Source organism: Narcine bancroftii, chromosome 1 (genome assembly GCF_036971445.1).
Source record: "Narcine bancroftii isolate sNarBan1 chromosome 1, sNarBan1.hap1, whole genome shotgun sequence".
In the NCBI taxonomy this organism is placed as follows: domain Eukaryota; kingdom Metazoa; phylum Chordata; class Chondrichthyes; order Torpediniformes; family Narcinidae; genus Narcine; species Narcine bancroftii.
Window position 1 is genome coordinate 426,843,596 of NC_091469.1, and position 21,474 is coordinate 426,865,069.

General features: G+C 38.5%; 1 protein-coding gene across 1 annotated transcript in view; it reads right to left on the reverse strand.

The window, feature by feature from the left end:
• The window catches only part of LOC138760465 (A disintegrin and metalloproteinase with thrombospondin motifs 16), a 213,277-nt gene that overhangs the window by 64,786 nt on the left and 127,017 nt on the right, over nt 1-21,474 (reverse strand). Inside the window, exons 12-16 of the mRNA XM_069931104.1 lie at nt 18,467-18,615; nt 10,888-11,060; nt 8,528-8,658; nt 3,701-3,824; nt 2,282-2,526 (exon numbers count right to left, since the gene is read on the reverse strand). Of these exons, the coding sequence (XP_069787205.1) occupies nt 2,282-2,526; nt 3,701-3,824; nt 8,528-8,658; nt 10,888-11,060; nt 18,467-18,615 (822 nt within the window). The remainder of the gene's footprint in view (nt 1-2,281; nt 2,527-3,700; nt 3,825-8,527; nt 8,659-10,887; nt 11,061-18,466; nt 18,616-21,474) is intronic.

The following is a 21,474-nucleotide window of genomic DNA, read 5'->3' on the forward strand; positions in this document are numbered from 1 at the left end:
ATGCAGAGAAGATTTACTAGGATATTGCCTGGACTTCAGGAATTGAGTTCCAGGGTAGGGTTTTACAGGTTAGGACTTTATTCCCTGGAGCATAGAAGAATGAGGGGAGATTAGATAGAGGCATTTAAATTATGAGGGATATTGACAGAGTAAATGTAGATAGGCTTTTTCCACTGAGGGTAGGTGAGATACAAATCAGAGGATATGGGTTATGGGTGAAAGGGGTAAAGTTTAGGGGAAACTTCTTCATGCAGAGAGTGGTGGGGGTGTGCAATGAGCTGCCAGCTGAAATGGTGAATACGGGCTCAATTTTAACATTTAAGAATTTGGACGAAAAAGAAAAAGTGTATATCATGGCTAACGTGATTTATGGTGTTTAAAAAAAAAGAATTTGGACAAGAAAATGGATGGGAGAGGGATGGAGGGCCATGGACTGAGTGCAGGTCAGTGGAACTAGACAAAAATTGGTTTGGCACAGACTAGAAGGGTGAAAGGGGCCTGTTTCTGAGCTGTAATGTTCTATTGTTCTATTTGACTAGCCTGGTAAAAAGACAATGATTATTTACCATTCCATGAACATCATGATACCATGAGCTCCCTCCCCACACCCAGCCTCTTCCTTATAGTTAAAGCCCACCACTCTTTTCTGCGGCTTTTTCAGCTTCATGACATTTTACTTAGAGCTGGGTGTCCAGAACTGTGCACAATACTCTAAGGGCTGTCTCACCAACATCTTGTATCCCAATGTCTACCTCTCTTTTTCGTCAACTCTTCAAAAAAGCAAAATTTCCCAAGACACAAATACATCAAGATCCTGAATCATAGAATCATATCCAGTCATTTATCCATGACTAAAGTTTAGCTCATTGGCTTATAGTTTCCTAGCTGGTCTTCAAAATGAAGGCACAACATTAGCCATCCTCCAATCTTCCAGCACCTCACCGGCACCTAACAGTAACACAAATATCTCTGCCTGAGCTCCTGCAAGCTCTTCCCTCATTTCCATAATTTGTTAGGATAGCTGGAAATTTGAGAGGTGTGGTGCAATCACTGCATGTCTGAGCTGGCCCGTCCCCGAACCTGTGACTCCTCCCTCTCGGAATTCCCTATAAAGGCTGTTATGCCCAAACTCCTCCCTCAGTACCTGCCTTGGAACCAGGCCAGCAACAGGTGAGATGTGTTGATGTCTTAAGGTGATTAAAGCCAATAAATCACAACTCTCAGTCTAATGTGGTTAATCAATAGCGCTACAAATAGATAAAGAATTACTGGAGGAACTCAGCAGGTATGCTAGAATTGGTCAGTCAACATTTCAGGTCTAAACGCTTCACAAAATCTTTATAAAAGGTTCAGACCTGGATTGTTAACTGACTATTTCTATGCTTAGATGCTGTCTGACCTGTCTGACAAGTTCCTTGTCTGCTCTTGTCTGGTGATACACTTCATCAGGCCTGGGGATAGTCTTTAACACCCCACATTAGTAACTTGCACTTAATAAAATATGACAAATGCTAGAATTAGACTTATGAAAGCCAATGACAGTACAAATGCAATTCTCCATGAAATTAAGCGTTTGGTTTATTATTTAACTATGCAGACGAAAGTTTATTTTTGTTTATATTTCTTAATGAGGTATAGTAACTGGCATTCCAAGGGTTGACCATGTTAGACAACATTAGCCAGGGTTTTGCCTCTAATCGCATCTGAGATTTCCATCAGAAAATTCACAAACAAATAATATTGCCCTTGATATTAAAAAAATCTCCAGTTTCCTCACGATCATCCTTTGCGTTCTTCAGCTGAGATGTCAGGTATGAATTTTTCTCGCATAGTATCAAATACAGTAAATTTTATAAAAAACTAAAGACAATATAATACAGCATTATTACACTAAACAGTTGAATTAAGATTCCTGAAATTGTACTTTGCACTCAATTGGTCATTAATTTTCAAAATTGTAAGGAGCAGAATTTCAAAATTCAGCCATCAAATCATGGCTGATGCATTTTCCCTTTTAATACTATTCTCCTGCCTTTCCCATAACATATGACACACTGACTTATCAAGACTCAATCAACCTCTGCCTCAAATATACTCAATGACAGCCTTCACAATTGTCTTCAGCAATAAATTCCATAGATTGGCCACCCTCTAGCTGAAGAAATTTCTCCTCATCTGTGTTCTAAAGGGCTGCCCTTTTTATTCTGAGGCTGTGCCTCTGGTGCTCAACTCCCCCACTACTGGAAACTTCATCTCCAACTGAGGTAACTGACAAACCTACCTCCACCACCAACGTTTCATTAGTAGGTCCAGTGGCAGAAAGACTTTCCTGTCGATTGTACGGCCTCTTGTAGTCAAATACTGTCCCAGAAAACCGATGGCGGCCCGGCCAATCCAACGTCCAATGGCCATTGAGATAGTATTTCTGCTGTTGGTTCCTCACAGCTAGGTAAGCATTCGAGATGTTCAGTTCATGTACACGAATGCTTCGCGCTCCCGCAGGAATGGTTACCACTGTATAATATTCTGGTCAATTAAAAGGGAAAAACAAGTATAATTAATTGGTGTAAATACTGATTTTAAAATATTTTCAGCTTTATAACAAACCTCCAAGACCATGCTGAAGCTTATGGTGAGGATTGTACTCTCTCCCTAAAAGAGGGAAGTAAATGGTAAATTCTGTATGACTCCAAATCAGCCTTATCTGACAAAAGTGGGCAAATATGAGAATCTGAAAGAGAGACTTATACACAAATTTTGAACTGCTTCTGATATAAAGTTTTAAAATCTAAATTAAAAAAAAATTAAACACACAGCAAGTTAACAGGCCATTTCGGTCCACGATTCCATGCCACCCAATTAACTTACAACCCCCAGTACATTTTGAATGGTGGGTGGAAACTGGAGCCCCTGGGAAAAACCGACGCAGACACAGGGATTCAAACACTAGTCCCAATCGCTGGCGCTGTAAAATGTTGCGCTATCCGCTACACCAACCGTGTTGCCCCTATATCTATTAGCTGGATATACCAGTACTAGTATGAACTTCTGTGACCAATTCTCCATATTATGCCAATACTGACCAAAGGCTCCCAAAGTTTGCTTTCAAAGTCAAAAGGTGATTGGTCTTGATATTGCTGTTAGGAAGCAACAGAAATTAGGATGACCGGTTTCTCCAGCACGTTTCTGTTCTGCACTTGGGACAGGAGCAGATCAGGCTGGGTTTTCAACATTGTTCATGATGGTGAGAATATAAGTGGGTAGATGATATTTATGACGATGTATTCCACACAAATCAGTATCTTTAGACAATGAGAAAATGATTTCAAGTTCAACCAAACCACGTAATTATAAAGTTAGTATCTTTATGACATGTTTATGGTGTTCTTAAGAGTGCTAACCTTAAGAATTAGAAATCAGGCTGATTTATTAATTTGCCCTGTTTTAATCTTGTGGATCAAAAGGTTTGCACAAGCCTTTAGTTGCCTTGACAAATTTGTTTGTAAATTCTAAAACAGGTGACTTAGATCAGTTGGCAACCCTAGCTACAATTAGAAGTATTATCAAGAATGAAGGTTAAGTATTATATGCTGCATGTCTAAGAGACTTAAAACTTTGCATCCCCTGATTCAGTTGATCAGTTGGGCATCATGGTACCAAAAAGTGGGAGATTCAATACACGATACAGACCAAAACTTACGGTTTACATAATGTTGTTTGGTGTATTGACCCTTGAAGATTTTACACGTTGAGTTGTTCCCTTTGCAGACCCCACAAGCATCTGGCTCCATTTTAGAACCTAGAACATGGTCACATCCAACTGCCTGAGAGGGATGAAAATAAAAGCCAATCAGAATGATATTATGATGCATTAATCACATCCTTTTCACAGTATAATATAAATAGTTTGGCACCTCTAAATAATTTCTATTCAACATGGTGAACACTCTTCATAAATCTATGCACAAAGTATAAAGTGTTTCAAATAAGCACTCTTACTGCAGATTGCATTCATGATCTTACTAACAGTGAAACTCTTCACTCACTGCATGAATAAAGTACAATAATAAAGTAATATATGTGCCAAGGCACATTTAATAATGACTGCTTCATGAAGATTTTTACAAGTTTATATTGCCAGTTGGAAGGTTGACTTCTTTACTAATTATGTAGATCGGACAAAATATACTGACAAATTCAGGCAAACAGGCCTAACAAAATGGGAATCCTGTTGAATGCAGCTAATAATGTACTATAAACAGTACTAAAAGTAACTGAGTTATCAAATCATTTACAATTTACATTCACACATCTGCAGCAGGAACATAGAAATTGACCCAACTAAGTATGAGGAGCATAGAGTAGACATGTAGCATGGAGGAAAAGCTTCAGCAAAGCTTATCTCTTCAGTGCAATGAGAAATCTTTAGCTATACAAGGTGTTGGTGAGCCCACATTTGCAGTACTGTTACCCTGCTATAGGAATGATATCAATAAGTTGGGTCTGGAGAGCTCAAGATGCAGACAAAGGTTGGAGAGTCTGGGATTTTATTTGCTGGAGTGACCTAATAGAGGTATACAAAATTAGTAAATTAGTCTCTGGAGAAGCTCAGCAGGTCCAGCAGCATCCTTTATGTAGCAAAGGCAAAGATACATAACCAACATTTTGGGCTTGAGCCCTTCCTCAAGACCAAAATGTCAGTTATGTATACCTTTGCTACATAAAGGACACTGTTTGACCTGTTGAGCTTCTCCAATATTTTGTGCTTTTACTTTTGCTATGGTGTCTACAAAATTTTGTGATTTACTTTATATAAAATTAGTGAGGGATATAGGTAAAGTTAATGGTCCCAGTCGTTGTACTAGTAAAGATGATTTTCGAACAAGAGCCCATCTTGTCCATGGCCTCCATTTCCTGTAGCTATGCACATCAGTTTAACATGAATAGGGAGGTATTTAAAAGGGACCTGAGGGGCAACCATTTCACTCAGAGGGTGGTGCGTATCTGGAACAAGCTGCCAGGGGAAGCTATAAAAAACAGGTACAACATTCAAAAGACATTTGGACAGATTAGGTGAGTTCAGTGCTGCATTCTTTTTCCTGACTGGAGCCTTGATATCCTTGTCAGCCAAGGTTCCCTACTCCTGCCTGCCTTGCCCTTCACCCTAACAGGTACATGTTCTCCCTGAACTCTCCCTGACTCACTCTTAAAAGCAGCCCACTTGACGGGTGTCGCTTTATTTGCAAATAGCCTCTCCCAATCAACCTCAGCAAGTTTCTGCTCAGTTCTCCTAAAATTAATCTTGCTCCAATTTAGGATGTTTTGATCAGCCCTATCTTTTTCAATTAGTACATTAAAAGTAATAAAATTATGGTCACTGGTCCCAAGAGCACAACCCCATGGACACTTAAGACCAGCAGTTCTCAACATTTTCCTTTTCACTCACATACCATTTTAAGTATTCCCTATGCCATAAGTGTTCTGTGTTTAGTACAGGATTGCTTAAGGTGGCATATAGGTGGAAAGAAAAGTTTGAAAACACTGTTTTAATTGTACCTATTATGTGCATGGTTTCATAACTTCAAAGGAAATGGGCCAATGACAATTTTTCTCAAGCAAAATATTTCAGTAACAATTGGGTCAAGAGTAATGATTCTCAACCTTCCCTTCTCACTTACATACCACCTTAAGCAATCCCTTACTAATCACAGAGCATCAATGGCACTGGGATTACTTGAAGTGGTATGTGGGTGGAAAGAAAAAGGTTGAGAACAACTGCTTTAGACTTTTCTCCTCCCTCATTTTCCAATAGGAGATCCAGAGTTGGACAAATTGCAAATTCTCAAATGCATAAAAATCAACACATAGTTGATGTAAGTATTTAAAGAATATGATACAAATTTAGTTCCATGCTCAGTTAATTCTAGTGGCGGTATTTTTTATGATGCAAGTTTTGTAATATGTTAATACTGATATTGTACTAAAGTTTAAGCTACATAAAAGTACAATCCTTACCATCAGCTTCAGCATTCTAGTAGAAGTTTATCATTGTTTTAAAGGATACATCTTTTGGACATTATATATAGTTAATGGGAATTGAACTGTAATTTTAAGATCTTCTTAACTGAATTTTTGTGGAATGCCTTAAACTGCCAGTTACCACAAGTATTCAACAACAGCACCCATTTTGTAAAGAGGCCAACAATTGTAACGTTACATGCAGTCTAAAGTTTAAATACAAAAATCATTTGTTCCTCAAAGAATTAATAATTTTTACCAGCAATCTAGTTTGTAATTATGCTGAATTATGTAGCTTAAGGGTCTATTATAAAATACCCAGCATTATGTAGCTTAAGGGTCTATTATAAAATCCCCAGCTGTACAGATGTCCCTCGAAGACCCAGTCAATTGGTGCTGAAGTTCTTCCAGGAAAAGGATTGGGAGTCTTTGTCCGTAGCTGCTCCTACATTGCATCATTATGGATGATTGAAAGCTTCCACACCCTAAAGAAAAGGGCACAGGCAGCTCTTGGTCCCATTTCCAGCTCCGTTGGCCCACAACCACGAGAATGAAGGTACCTATTATTTGAGTTGAGGCTATGAAAAAAGCTGCAGGCATGAATTTCCAGATGTCTTTAAATATATAGCTGTCAGCCTGCCATGTTAACAAGCTGTCTCCCCATTGCTGGGAATGCACACAAGGCTAGGTTAAGTAGAAGTCTTGGGTGGGAGTGGTGCTACGTGGATATGATGGGACAGTGCAAGGTGTCAGAGATCAGCAGTGAGCACAGAAAAATCAAGAGATTGGGGAGACAGGCAATGTGAGAGATTCTAGGGATGTGGGTAGGGGCAAACTTGTAAGCTTACTGAGAATACTCAACATGCAGGCACCATCTGATGAGAGAACAGTTTATAAAGAGGACATGAGAGAGTGCAGATGATGAAGAAAAAAAATCAATCTGATGGAGGAACTCAATGGGAGGAAAATTGGTTGAAAAATGGCAGATGGAATTAAATGTGACAAGTGTTGCACTTTTGAAGGACAAACCTAGAAAGGACATACATGGTAAATGGTCAGGCACTGAGGAAAGGGATTCTGGGAATACAGATACACAATTAGACAGGGTTTTAAAGAAAGCTTTTGACATATTGGCCTTCATAAATCAAAGTATTGAGTATAGGAGTTGGGATGCTATAGTTGTATAAGACATTGGTGAGGCCAAATTTGGAGTATTGTGTGCAGTTTTTTTGGTCACCTGAGTTACAGAGAAAGGTTAAAAATGTTAGTACTTTATTCTCTGGAGCATAGAAGAATGAGGATAGATTTGATGGAAGTGTTTAAAATTGAGGGGGACAGAGTAAATATAGGTAGGTGCTTTCCACTGAGGGTAGGTGAGGTACAAACCAAAGGGCATGGGTTAAGGGTGAAAGGGGAAAAGTTTAGGGGGAACATAAGGGGGTATTTCTTCACACAGAGTATGAGAGCATGGAATGAGCTGCCAGCTGAGGTGGTGAATGCAGGCTCAATTTTAACATTTAAGTAAAATTTGGATAGGAACATGGATGGGAGAGGTACAGAGGGCTATAGATTGGGTGCAGGTCAGAGGGACTAGGCAGAAAAATGGTTTGGCACAGACTATAAGGGCAATTAACCTGTTTCTGTGCTGTAATACTCTATAGTTCTAAGCATGGTCAATGTTTTGGCCAGAACTCTTTCTCAAGATTTGAGTCTTGATGAAGGATCCTGGTTTTAAACGTTGATCTTTTTTTTTCTCACTGATCCTGCTTGACCCACTGAGTTCCTCCAGCAGATTTTTCTTGTTCGGCTTGCAGAAACAATCCTGCTCTTCCTGGTTGTAAGCAGTGCTTTAAAGAGAATCAGCCCTCCGCATCTCTGTCACCCTGCTGAAACTCTCCATCCTATAGAGTACGTTAGCAGGAGGGTTGATGAGGAGAGTTGAAACATCAAACCAGTCCTTAAAGTGAAATGTTTCCATGATTGACCAATAGGTTGGTAGCTCAGACATCAACTTGTCTCCCCTGCTGCCTACCCCACAACATTAATACAGCATGGTTACCTACTCTTTAACCTGTCTTCACTAATGCCTGAAGTCAGAAGGGGCACGAGCTTCGGATCTTAAAACATTTTACCTTCCACCTGTCCACAGTCTTTACTTCACTCACACCCACTCATCTAGACTCCAAGTTTTGGAATTGAATTGGATAAATGGTTTGGCATTTCAATTACTCTTGACAGCAGCATTAATAATGTAACAGTTTAAATTTCTGTTTTTATTGAATCTGAAGATGTCTTTCTTATCAGTGTACAGAATGTCAATGCTAACGAAACACACCGGATTGTATGTTAGTAGCACAAAAACAAATTTAAAGCTGGAAGAAGCCCATTGAAAAAAATATGCTGTAAATTATATACCTATAAATTAGGTAGCAGAGATCTGAGGTATTGGTGGTGGTTGGGGTTCATGGTCATGGATCTCAGTGGTAAATATTCATAATACCCTATTTACCTCACATATGCCATCTATACACACATCAGATCTTTCCTCTGAGCATGGTGTTCCATCTTTGACTTTACTTGACAGAGCAAAGAAGAAGTCAAAGTCCTCTGCAGCACAGTAGAGTTTGCAAAGATCATGGTCTGGAAATGACAAGCTGAGATTTAGTTTCTTTTAGAAAAATAGAAGTGTCCAGAGCAGACAAAACATATGGCATGAGAAACAAGTCTTATAAGCGATTCCAGCACATTGTTTCTTGGTTCGAAGTTAAATACTTTCGTGCCACGGTGTGTGCACTAGACAATTAACTTTTGATGAAACATCTGGGAAATCAGTAACTCACTGCGAACTGCAGAATGACTGTGAATTTCCCTGGACCTTCTCAATTTCTTTACTTCCTCTGAAAAAGCAGAGCACGTAATGGAAAAGCCTCCCTTGTGCAAAATGTTCAGCAGCCTTGGTCCTTGATTTTGCATTTCCCACTGGTGTGTCCTCACATAAAACCCACTGCAAACTACGCTAGTGTCATTCACTTTTGAGACAAAAACATTCACGACTCAACATGCTGTTCTCCTTTAAAGAAACAACCACCCTTTTGTTGGACTATGCAAGAGATTTGTGCCAGCCTGTTAATTAAAGCTGAAAGTATTCAAAAACAAAATGCACCACAGGTAGTGACTGTGGTTTTCTGCAGTTTGGAGAGCATACAGTTATCCTATTCTCTCAACACTTGGGCCAGTCTCTGTGGCCACAATTGCTCACACAAAACAGGCCACAAATTGGCATAAATCTTACTCCCATTTAGAACTGATTAAAATAGCATCTTAGGAAATTGAGAACAATTCTCGTTGTTGCACTGGAAAGCACGATGACTTGCGTATAAAGGATGTTGTGGCTCGGTTGGAACAAGATTTTGGATTATATTTTGACTACTGGCCAGACCCCCACTGTGATAGCAGTGATTTTAATTTGGCAGCTGCTAAGTAGCCAATCCAAGCCAGTTTGTTGGTTCTGGGACATCAGAATAGTGGTTGACTGTGGCATTGATGGAAGGTGCAAATAGGTCCTGGAATGAGGGAATGGGAGTAAGTTTAGGGAAGGCAGCAGCTCAGAGTGTTGCTGTTAGGAGTCTCTTGTTGTCCTTACCACCCACCCATCGCTTCCTCCAGCTCTAGCACGACCCAATCCTATGGCATTCATTTTGTCTGGACAGCTGCTGATACTGTACGGAGAATGTGTTTGTCATCATTTGCTACAATACATTCGTTCTATATACATCACAGGACTGGCATTTTAATTAGTTTCCTACCATTTGACGTGGATGGGATAGGGGAGTTGGGTGTGTGAATAGTGGTGTTCTATTTCTCAACTTTGATAGTCTTCATGTTGGCGAACAGGGGAACTCTCCAAAACATGTCACAAGACATGTCACAGTTGTCTGCAGAATTTATTTAAAAGTAAGTAGCGTTAACATTAAAAATGCTGGAAGTACTCATCTTATTAGTCAGTATCTGTGGAGAAAGAAACAGAGTCCAGTCATCACAGATGGAAGACTTCCATCAGCCAGAGCAGTAACAGTGATGGGTCCTTGACCTGAGATGCTAACTGGTCTTTTTTACCCCACAGATGTTACTTGAGTAGATAGGCTTTCTTAAGATTTAGTACCTTCATTTCAGATGTCTGTCAATCTGCATGATCTTGTTGTGGTATTTTTAAGGTAAGACGCTGCTACTAAATATCCACATATTGACAATGTTCATGCTCACCTTCTTTATTAAAACCTGGCCAATCTCCCACACAGCCCTCCATACAAATTCCAAATTGACCCAACTCTGCTTTCTGCTTCCTTGCTTGTTTTGTTTCCTGACTGTCTACAACTACAATCCTTATTAACCCTCACTGTCTGCCTATATCCCAAGGCAGCAGATTCAAAATGCTTGTACAAATTTATGAACACTCCCCTGGATTAACCACATCTTAAGATGGTTATTTTTTTCCAAAATTATGTCCTCCGTAGTTTCCTGCATTCCACTTCTTCCTGCTTAAGCTTTTTTTAATCACCTAGCCAAAACACACTCCATAAATCATCCTTTATACTTACATTCTTTTTCCACCACTTTGCAGATACCAAATGGATCTCCTGATTCTCCAACCAAGGGGTTCACTTACTTATGGATGAAGATAATTGAGACATTTAAAAAAAAACCCCATATATTAACAAAGCTTTATGTCTGAAAGATTTAGGGTCACATTAATTGACAAATCTCCTTCCAAAATTAGAAGCTATACTTAAACAATATAATAAATTCTTTGCAGTTGAGTATTTTAAGGTTTGCAAACCAATTATGAATTAAAAATGTATAAAAATTTACCTTCAACATGTACATACGGTTTCCAGCTATAGTACCACCCTCGGAATGGCTTGCTATTATATTCAGCACACTGTTGCGATCTGAAGTCAATACTATTTTTGGGGCAATTTTGATTATTGCAGAGTTTGTACATACGGGTACCACCATCACAGAATTTTCCTCCATACTGGGGCCTATCAAAAAAGGTGATTTTTTAAACATTTTTAATTGCACCACTTTGAGAACAAACATTATGATTGTACTGTATTCACAAATGCATTAAGACACAGTACATTTACATAAAAATGAGCACTTAACCTACATAAATGTTTTGTCTTCAAGCTTCTGCGATAGACTTTGTGTTCCAGTTATTATCATTGTTAAGAAGTATACACCCCACACAAATCTACATTCCAACAGGATCAATGCGCTCAGTCACATTGATACAGAATGAAGCATATAAGCATATCCACGAACACGGAAACACTGATCAAGGTGATGACAGCTTAATCCGTCTAGACTACTGATTAGGAAACATGTCTTAACTCTTCCACAGCTTGGAATAAAAAAGCTAGTATCAGTGAACATGTCCATGAAATAACTGTAATATCACAAAAAAATATTAAAATGAAGTTGAATTTGTGACTCTTTCTCAGACTGGGCTATACATTACTCCACAATTAGAGCAATCGGCTTACTCTTTAAAGAAGCCCCTAATATGGGAGTAATTGTACATAGCCCGCAATGGCCACATCTGATCTTTGAATCAAGATAAATAACAGATACCAAGGATAAACTAAGGATAATTTTGTAAAACCTGTCCTCAAAAGACTGCACAAGTTATGCTAATACAGTGTCCTAATTTTGATAAGTAATTCAAGCCTGTAGTGGTTGGGAGGAGGTTGGTGCATTCTATCTCAGGAACTTAAAAAAGTTGGGAAATAGAAATAATTATGTATAGGATTGTAGGGTCTTGTAACATGTTGGTTATGTTCTACTAGACCAAAAATCCTTGATTTGATAATAAAAGTGGCAACTGAGGAAATTGCTAACTATTAACTGTTGTAAATAGTTGTTACAAAAGTTACAATTGTTGTTGTAAAAGTGAAGTTAATTATCTGAAGTTTCCTACCCTCACTGACTGGGGATGTGTGTGACTTTAGACGTGCACAAAGTGACTGGTTCTTGATGACCCTGGGGAAGAGTCGAGAAACAACTCTGCTGTATCAAACAATTTCATGCAAACACAATAAGTTAAAAACAATCAGCAACTTGAATTCAGTAAACAGGCACTCTTTAAATATAACAAGGAGAGCTCCATGAACATTTGATGACTTGCACCTAATTTGGCTGTCTGCCCTCATGACTAAACTGCAGCTTGTGTTATGAGCCAAAAGGACCCCAAAATCCAGCAGCAAGATATTCACCACGACAAATGGTTATTTAAACAAGTTATTTTTTGAACTTTAAACATGAAAATAGAATCAAACTTTAACTTATCTCTATATTTAACTAACCCAAATTAAACCCCTTCTAATTCTAAGCGCACATGTATGTAATGTGCGTGTAAATTTAAGAAAAGTTCTTTGGTTCACAGTTCAATCTCACTTCTCCTGCTTCCAAGTTCACTGGTTGTAGGCAATTCTTATACTGTGCACAGAATTTAACATGTATAAAGTTCACCAGGCTTTGGTGCCCGAAAGGTAAATGTTTACCACTCAGGAAGGTTCTTGTAGGGTTTGCAGAGAGAGATTTATTGTTCCAAGATTTGTCTCGCTGATGAAACTTGCCCCATCAGGGTTCTCCAGATGATAACCTCTTTCTTTCAGGCTACCACAGAGTTCCTTTCTGTTCCCCCTTATTCCAAGAGAAACATCAGACAGGTAGCACTTCCAGCCATCCACTGCTCTGGAACTTAATGTTTCCCACCAGCTTTTCCTGGCTTGTTTCAGCTGTGACTGTTCAGTCTCTTTCAGTGTCACATACACACTGGCTGGGAGAGCTTGTTGCTTTGCCTCACCTCTCTCTCCAAGTGCCAACTGCCGGAAAGCCCATGTGACTCTCTCACTTGCAAAAAAAACCCACCTTCTTCAGCAAACAACAGAAGTTATCCTTCTGCTTCCATCTGTTTCTTAGATAAACAAAACCCAGGAGTGACCTTTCTGTAGGTACTTTTAAACAGCCAGTTTGTCTATTCATTTCATGAAGTCATTTCAATTAGCACCTATTTGTGAAATGTACATATTATTTTCCAAAGTTTCTGCAATATTACTGAATATGAATTCTTCAGTATTTCAAAAAAGATCTGTTTTAAAATGTGTGTAAGTAACCCACTAATCTTACCAAATTCCTCCCAATATTTATCCATTATACTTGACAACTATAACTATGCAAAAAATACCTATGTGTGGCCTCTCTACTGCTGTGGAGAGAGGGATGGGTTGATTGGTCAGGTAAGTGCTAGTGAAAGAGGTGCAAGGAAGAGGAAGGATTGGGGATTTAATGGTGGTGTGAAGATCAGTGGTGAGAATAATGGTTGGGCAAGAAATGATGACTAAGCTCATCTGAGTCAGTCCATGGAGTTCAACGTTTAGGATGGGAGGATGAAAAGATGAGGGGAAATGGTTGGGAGACTGGTGATGAAGATGATTAGGGTATATGCAGAGGATTGCAGGGCTGGGGGAGTTGTAGAGTATGTGAATTAGGCACATGATTGGAATAGATTGTGGAGTGAATTTAAGTTATTCTGTAAATAGGTTAAGCATGGGGATGTGGATACTGGCTGTGAGAGTCGGGTGATAGGAGCATTCAATTTGAATAACACTTGAAGAATGTACCTGAAAGTTGGACTTCCTGAATTTGCTGCCAGTCACCTGTGTAAAGCTGGCCAGGACCCTTTTAATAATGTTGAAATGGGTCTCAATTCTGTAGTTAAGGTTGATTTTAGTGGATGGGCCAGATGCCATTTGCATGCCTTGTATATACAGAGCAACTTCACACAGGCAACACCAAGAATTGCATACTGTATGACTGCACTGCTCATGGTCTTTTAAATTGGGTCTCTGTTAAGGTTTGTGGACAACTAAGTTTGGAATGTTATAAGATTAATGCAAAACCAATTTAAAAATTGTTGAGACAGTAGCAAAAGGAAATATTAACTTGTAAGTGTATACATGTCTGAACAAAATATCAGGAGCTTTTCTCACTGATTAGTTTAAAGGAAGCAGGAAGTGTTGGAGGAGTAGTTTCTATTGAATATAATCTTCCCACTTTCATCTGGAAAAACTATCAGAGCAGATACAGATCAAAATCAGTACAGAAATAATGTGTCTATCCACATGTCAAGGCACAACATTTTGGACATCCTGCAGTTTTGCTTGATGTCATTTTCGGGGAGGGGTAATCTAATTGTCTTAATAGCTCAACTGATTAATTAGGAAGCTTTTCTGGATCTCCTGAAAGTTCTCATTACCAGCTGGACATTATTGCTCAGCTGGACAATGTTTCTGGCTCTGGTTTGCGCTAGATTTGTTCAATATGCCAGCCTTCATTTAAATCAACAATTTAGTTTAAGAACATAAAGGCTCTCCCCTGCCTTGCTACATCACCATCATCACTTCCTTTAATGACCAGAATTTGAAGAAGCTGACTCAAAGCTTTAAGACTTTAAGTATACATAAACTAAACTACTGTGTGCTAACTTGTACTAATATTATAAACTATTCTGTTTATTCTTCTTCAAACTGAGAATTTATTCTTGTTCATTTAAATGGTCAAAACATTAATTGTTTCAATTCTCCTTTTAGTGGATATATTTGCCTGGTGGGATCATTTCTAATTTACAATGACAAATTGGTCAATCATATTTATATTTTAATAGCTTCCAAAGGGCTAAGTACACTCAATTCTCTTTAATTGATGACCAACATACTTTGGAACCTCTTAAAGGTTAGTAGTACTACCATTACTTTTCATGAAAGGATGTGCTTAATGAGGGCATCGGTGATTGTAGCTGCAAAATACTAATGATGTAAGGAGGGATATAATAAATGGGTGAGAATCTTAAATTGGATAGTTTAGCTCGAGTAAATGGGATAATGTTTCATTTTGAGCCATTAGTAAAATATTTAACCCATGTAGGTATAGCTGCTATCTGATGTGGTTTTCGAATTGGTTGAGAGGGCTTTAAGACCTGGGAAAGGCAGAGTGAATGTGAAGGTTTGATGTGCTGCTTGATTTTGCAGTTCCTACTTCCTCCTTGAAAATTATAAATTTCAATTGATAGATCCTGCAAGTGACTATTGCAAGTGTAGAGAAGGCCTGATATTAATTACACATAAGGGGAAATATATTTTTATTCTAATACCATGGACCTATAAATCAAGAATTAATTGCTGGGTTTTCAATACTTAACACATCCATATCTGTGAATCAGAGCTTGTATACTTGCTAGACTGAATCTCTTAGCGCTCTCAGCTCTCCAGAGCTAGATGAAAAGTCCTGCACTTGACAGATATCATGTGCTATAATTGCTGGAATACCTTGAGTAACAAGGAATCTTACAATGAGATTACCAAAATCCCATGTATTTAAAGCCCTCAAATAATTGGCAATTCTGCTTATTCTGACCCTAGAGATAATACTTTGTGCTTTGATGCATGTAAGATGAAAGGAACTATCAGAGAACATTAGAGATATTAATGTAAGATCATGCTTTAAGGGATTAATTAGGTATCAAGTACATAAACATAGAAGCTGATCAATTGGAATTGGGTTCATAATGAAACAAGCCCCATCAATTTAAAAAAATCTGCTATCAGATCAGAAATATTCACAACCTTTATACTATTCTCCATAAATTCTTTGTTAATTCAATCAGTGTCCGTCTTCGTATTTACTACATTGTACAGAACTGCTGAAATACTACCAGCTGCCCTTTCCCACCTGTAGTTGTCTCAATTTATTGATTCCCTGCCTTCTGACTGCATCCAAGTGATAACCAAATAACCCCATACATCTTTAGAACCTTGGAGGAAACTGGAGCACCCAGAGGAATTCCATGTGGTCAGGGGGAGGACATACAAATTTCCTACAGGCATCACTGGATTCAATCACTGGTCACTGCCACCATACTAGTGTAGTGTTAACTGCTTCACTAACCATGTTGCATTTACACAGCATCTGATCAAGTCACTCAAAATTAGAGAATATTCAATATTTATTATTAGAGTTAAAGAAAAAAATAAGCATGTATGTGAAAGAAAAAAGCTTAGGTAAACATGCTGAGGGGGTTTAATGAAGGAGAGGAGGAACTGGCTCATTATGCTGCATAAATATCATACCATAGTTGGTTTCTCAGCTATAAATTTTATACAAGATATTTTATATAGGGCTTCAATATTTGCACTGCTACTGGACGAACTATGACTTCCACTACTGGCATTATATGTTTTCTTATTATCCCTATGAAATTTCTATGAACCAACAGAAAGGACCCCTCCTCCCCCACACAAAATGGTCCTTGTACAACATTGCGCCCAATGCAGTGAGAAAGTAATGGTAGACACCACTTCTCAAACAATATGACAACCTTAAAGGTTCCTATAAATGCATAACATCTCCAAGGACCCCGACAACAGGGGGAAGTTCAAACCCACGTTGGAGGTAATCCTTTATTAAAAGGATATTCAAAATCTAAATCACATCAACCAATGTCTAAAAGGAAAGAGGAGAAGCTCTGTGTGTATCAATTTTCATTCGAGGTAGGCCAGATTCATTGTATATGCGGAGACTCTCCAGGATGAATCCACTGCATTTGGCCAGAAGACTGCATGCTGGGGCCAATTGTAACATTCGCAGGGCCTGTCCCATGCTTTAAGACTCTGTCAATCAGTTTTCACTTAGGAATCTACTTTTGAGAGTGTTATTGCACAATAACCATTCAATGACTCTTTAAGAAATGTAAATTCACGGAGGCTCTACAGATATCAAACCACCCTATAATACTGCATCTTTTTAAAAAATCTGTGGTAGAAGAAAAGCTGTTGATAATTTCCTTCCAATGTCTTCAACTGTCCCTTGTTAGATGGAGCTGGTGGGAAAATTCAACAGACATATTTAAATCCTCTTCAATTTCAGTGTCAACAAGAGAAACACAGCTTACACAGAACTTGACGCTTCTATGTTAAACAGAATAAACAACTGCAGTGAACACATGAAACATCGATGCCTTGTGGCCTTCAATTAGAACTAATGTTAATTAGCTTCACAGCATCTGTATAACTGCGGCTCTTATATTTCTGCCTAATACTGGAAAAGGCTGTCTTTTCTCATGCTACCGAGCTCAGCTCTGAGTGTCTCATTTCAGTGGTGATTCTGTTTAAACTCTCTGTTTAAACTTGCTCACTAAAGCTTGAATTCAGAGGTATGTTTTGAAGATCTGGTCTCAAAAACTGTTAACACTGTTGAATGCAATTTGAAATCCTTAGTATTTCAATCTTCTTGGTATGTTAAGAGATATCAATTAACCAAGCATCGGCTTACTGGATTATTATGGCTGTAAAGCCAAAATTTAAAAAAAAGATACTGCCCTTCAGATTCATCTGGAATAGTATGTTAATTACTGGCACCTCACTGTCAAAAGACAAAGGAGGAAAAACCCAACTCCCAACCCCAACCAACCAATTTTCCCCTGCAACTGCTGCAACCGTGTCTGCCTGTCCCGCATCGGACTTGTCAGCCACAAACGAGCCTGCAGCTGACGTGGAGATTTACCCCCTCCATAAATCTTCGTCCACGAAGATTTATCCAAAGAAGAAGAATTGGTTTATCCTATTGTACAGATTATGGGATTTCCTTGTGATCTATTAACATTTTCCAATAGATCTTCAGTAAATATGGAAATAAGTTTGATTTTTACTGCAAATTAGATTGAGACTTAAGGTTGAATTAGATAAATGGCAAAAAAAAATTCTAAAATATTTAAATTTACATTATTTCATAGAGCTTTTCAGACATTAGAAAATTTAATTTACAATTCTGGATGGATTACAAAAAAATCCCAGACTGTCACGATGTTCAAAATCTTCAGTTAGATTAAAGCTTTGTTCTTCACACCCAAACACTGTTTGATTTTCTAAAATACAGGAAAAAGCCTTTTCAATTAAAGAAGTGACACAACAATACTTCAGACTGGCCTATTGATTGCCAAGATAATTTTATATGCATGCTGTTTTGTTCTTCCTATTGACATTTTTTAAAATTAAATTATCAAAACTCTGGAAATATTTCCCAACATTCAACAGTTGCTGGGTAATCGGGGATAGGATTCACAATTAGAATTCAAGCATTTCACTAGACGGTTTTCAACTGCCTCACAACTACAAATATTACAGAACAACACCCTATGCACAAAGCTCTCCCTAAACATGAACTCCTCGCAGGTTGATGCTCTCCTGCCAATAACCACGGAGCTCATGCACAACTGTCAGTTTATTAGGGACTTCTTCAATTTTGTGTTGAACTTACGGGGAGAGGTTTTGATCACTAAATTCTCAAGAAAAGGAAAAAATAAGCAGTGACTGGTCGAATGCCTTCTTACCTTGGACTTGTGCAGTGGCGTTCTCTGCTCATCACTCCTCCTCCACAGGTCCTTGAACAAGGTGACCACATGGACCAGTTTGACCAGCGGCCATGTACTGGTTTTGGTCCTGAATCCCCATGCTTCACACACTGCCCGCGACGGCACCACTGTGTTGTAGAAGAAGTAGGGGAATTGAGAAGAGGCTTAAATCATTACATTACATGCAATACATTGATTTAGCGGCAAAACAGTATTAATATTTATTTGAAGTGAAGGTCCAGAAACATAAATAAAATCATAGGTTTCAAGAATACTTAGGTAACATAGTACAAGCTCTCCCTCAATGCTTTAGTGTAAAATAAGCATTTAAAGGGTTAGGGCTTATCTACGCTACTTGGTTAAGTGCTGAAAGCAAACAATAACTCTTTGGCTTTATTTTTTTGAGAACTACTTTGCAAAATCTAATTTTATAGACTGGCCTGGCAACTAAACAGCATATTTTAAAACAGCATTCACTGGAAGTTGTATTTTAAGTGACATCAATTCATGTTGCTCTTGATTGGGTCAGGCAAACTAGTCAGATAATAAGAATGAGCTGACTGGAGCAATTTAGTGTCATTACAGCCATAGGAAACATGATACTCCAATTTGAGAAAAATCCAATTTTTATTTTCATATTGGCATTTCAACAAAATCTAAGTAGGATATGCATTGCACTACATAACCCCCAATCTTACCTTGCATGATCTTCCCCCACTGCTTTAATATCACTGCCTTATCATAAGATCCTATCATTCCAAAATCTCTTCTATCCTTGTACCCACTTTATAACAGTGGCTCAATATCTCTGTAACTTACAGACTTGCACTCATTGTCCCCATAGTCTGTTTCTTCATCCCATTCTTCCTCTCTGTGACTGAACACTTCTCGTCCTCACAAAGTTTCATTGCACTCATTCTGATTCGTCACTCTTCTGCCGTGTTCCATTCAAATCAGGTTAGTCTCAGAGACATGAACCACATCTGCATGATGAATTTTTGCTCCATTTTGGCTGATCTCCAAACATTTTTCTGCAGAAAATTCCTTCACCCTCTACCTTGATCACCTTTCTTTCATTTAGTCATCCAGTGTGTGTGTGGCTGAAGGCAGAACTTGCTAATAATGTAAAGCCAGAGTTCAGGTTGGGAGGAGAATTCAGGTACATCTCTATATACAGGAATTAGTCAGTCATCATTATCCCATCTGCAACTTGTGTGGAATGCAGCAGCAAGGCTCCTAAAAGGAGCCAAGAAGAGGGACCATATCATCCCTATTCTGGTCTCCCTTCAATGGTTGCCAGTACAGCTCAGAATAGATTTTAAAGTTCTCCAGTCTGTTTACAAAACCCTTAATGGACTAACCCCCTCCTACATCTCTGATCTACTCACACCCAACTCCACTTCAACAGCCCTCAGATCAGCCAATTTAGGGCGCTTGGTTGTTCTGCCCTCAAATCAGAAACTCAGGGGAGATTGTACCTTCACTACTGTAGCCCCAAACAGTGGACAACATTCCTCCCTCCATCAAATCAGCCCCTTCCTTTAACTCTTTTAAATCCAGGTTGAAGTTGTATTTTCACTTGCAAGCATTTTGAGGTGATTGTTGATTGTTTCCATGTTGTATGTATAATTCTGAACTTCAGGTACCTGTTTTACACTGGACTTTAAATACCTGCTTATGTTAAGATGTAATTTATGATCTGTACAGCACTTTGGTCAATGTGAATTGTTTTAAATGTGCTATATAAATAAACTAAACTATAGACATTAATTGAATAGGTAAGGATACAGTAGATGTTCACATACATTCATTTAAATTGTGTGCATTTCTCTGAAGCTACTGTGCATCTTTCTCATGGCCCACAGTACCACTCAACTTTGTTTTAATCGTCATTCATGATCTCTCCATTGTTTGTCCACTTTGATAGGAAAATGCAAACATAGGATTTTAAGAAGGGCTAGACATTGAAAGGTTGAGCAAGACCTGGAAGTTTACACACAGGTGAAACAAGCAATGTGAAAGGCAAAGAGCATGTTGGTCTTTAATACATGTGGATTTGAGTACATGAATTGGGACTTTTAAGAAAATTATATAGGGTCTTGGTGAAACTGCACCTTGAATGCTACATACAGATATGGGTTCCCTCGCTAAGCAAGGTCATATTTGTGAAAGAGGGAGGGTAATTAAAGTTCATCAGAATTAATTCTGGCACAACAATTCTGTTCCATGCTACGAATTAAGGAGAATCAGTCTGTACTCGAGTTTAGAAAATGAAAGATGATTTAATTGAAACATTCAAATTTGTTATAGCATGAGAAGGGGAGATGCAAGGATGATCTTTCTCCAGCCGGGGGTATCCTTAACAGTCCATAAAATGTCAGTCGTTGAAGAGAAATTTCTTCATTCATATAAGAAGGGACTCAGGTGTGGCGTCAGTACAGAAAAATGGTGACAATAAATGATCAGCCACGATCTTATTGAATGGCAAAACAGGTGTGAGAGGTAACATGACGTAGGAGATCCAATGCAATCCTAGGTGTATACATAGATGTATTGATATTTTTGGAAATGCGTTTCATAGAGACAGGATAGAAACGTATGAGCAAACAATGATGCCTTTGACACCGACTCTCTTCCCAATGTCTGGTGTGGAATTGGCACACAAGAATTTCACTCTTAGAGATACTGTGCTGTCTGCTTGGCATTGACGAGCATCTAATAATTGTGCACCATCTTTTGTACATGAGGACTTGGCAGCTCTCCAATTTAGCACCGATCATATCTTATATTTATTTTTCTAAAGGAGCTGCTACATGGCTTAATTATCTGAAAATATAATTTTCCATTCTCTGCAGCCCTAACAAAAAAAAATAAGTACTTTACAAAAAGCCATGAAAATGTGGAAAAATCACACTTTTTTTCATATACACACACACAAAAAAAAATCCCCAATCTGCCCATACCACAATAATAGAACTGAATGGTAT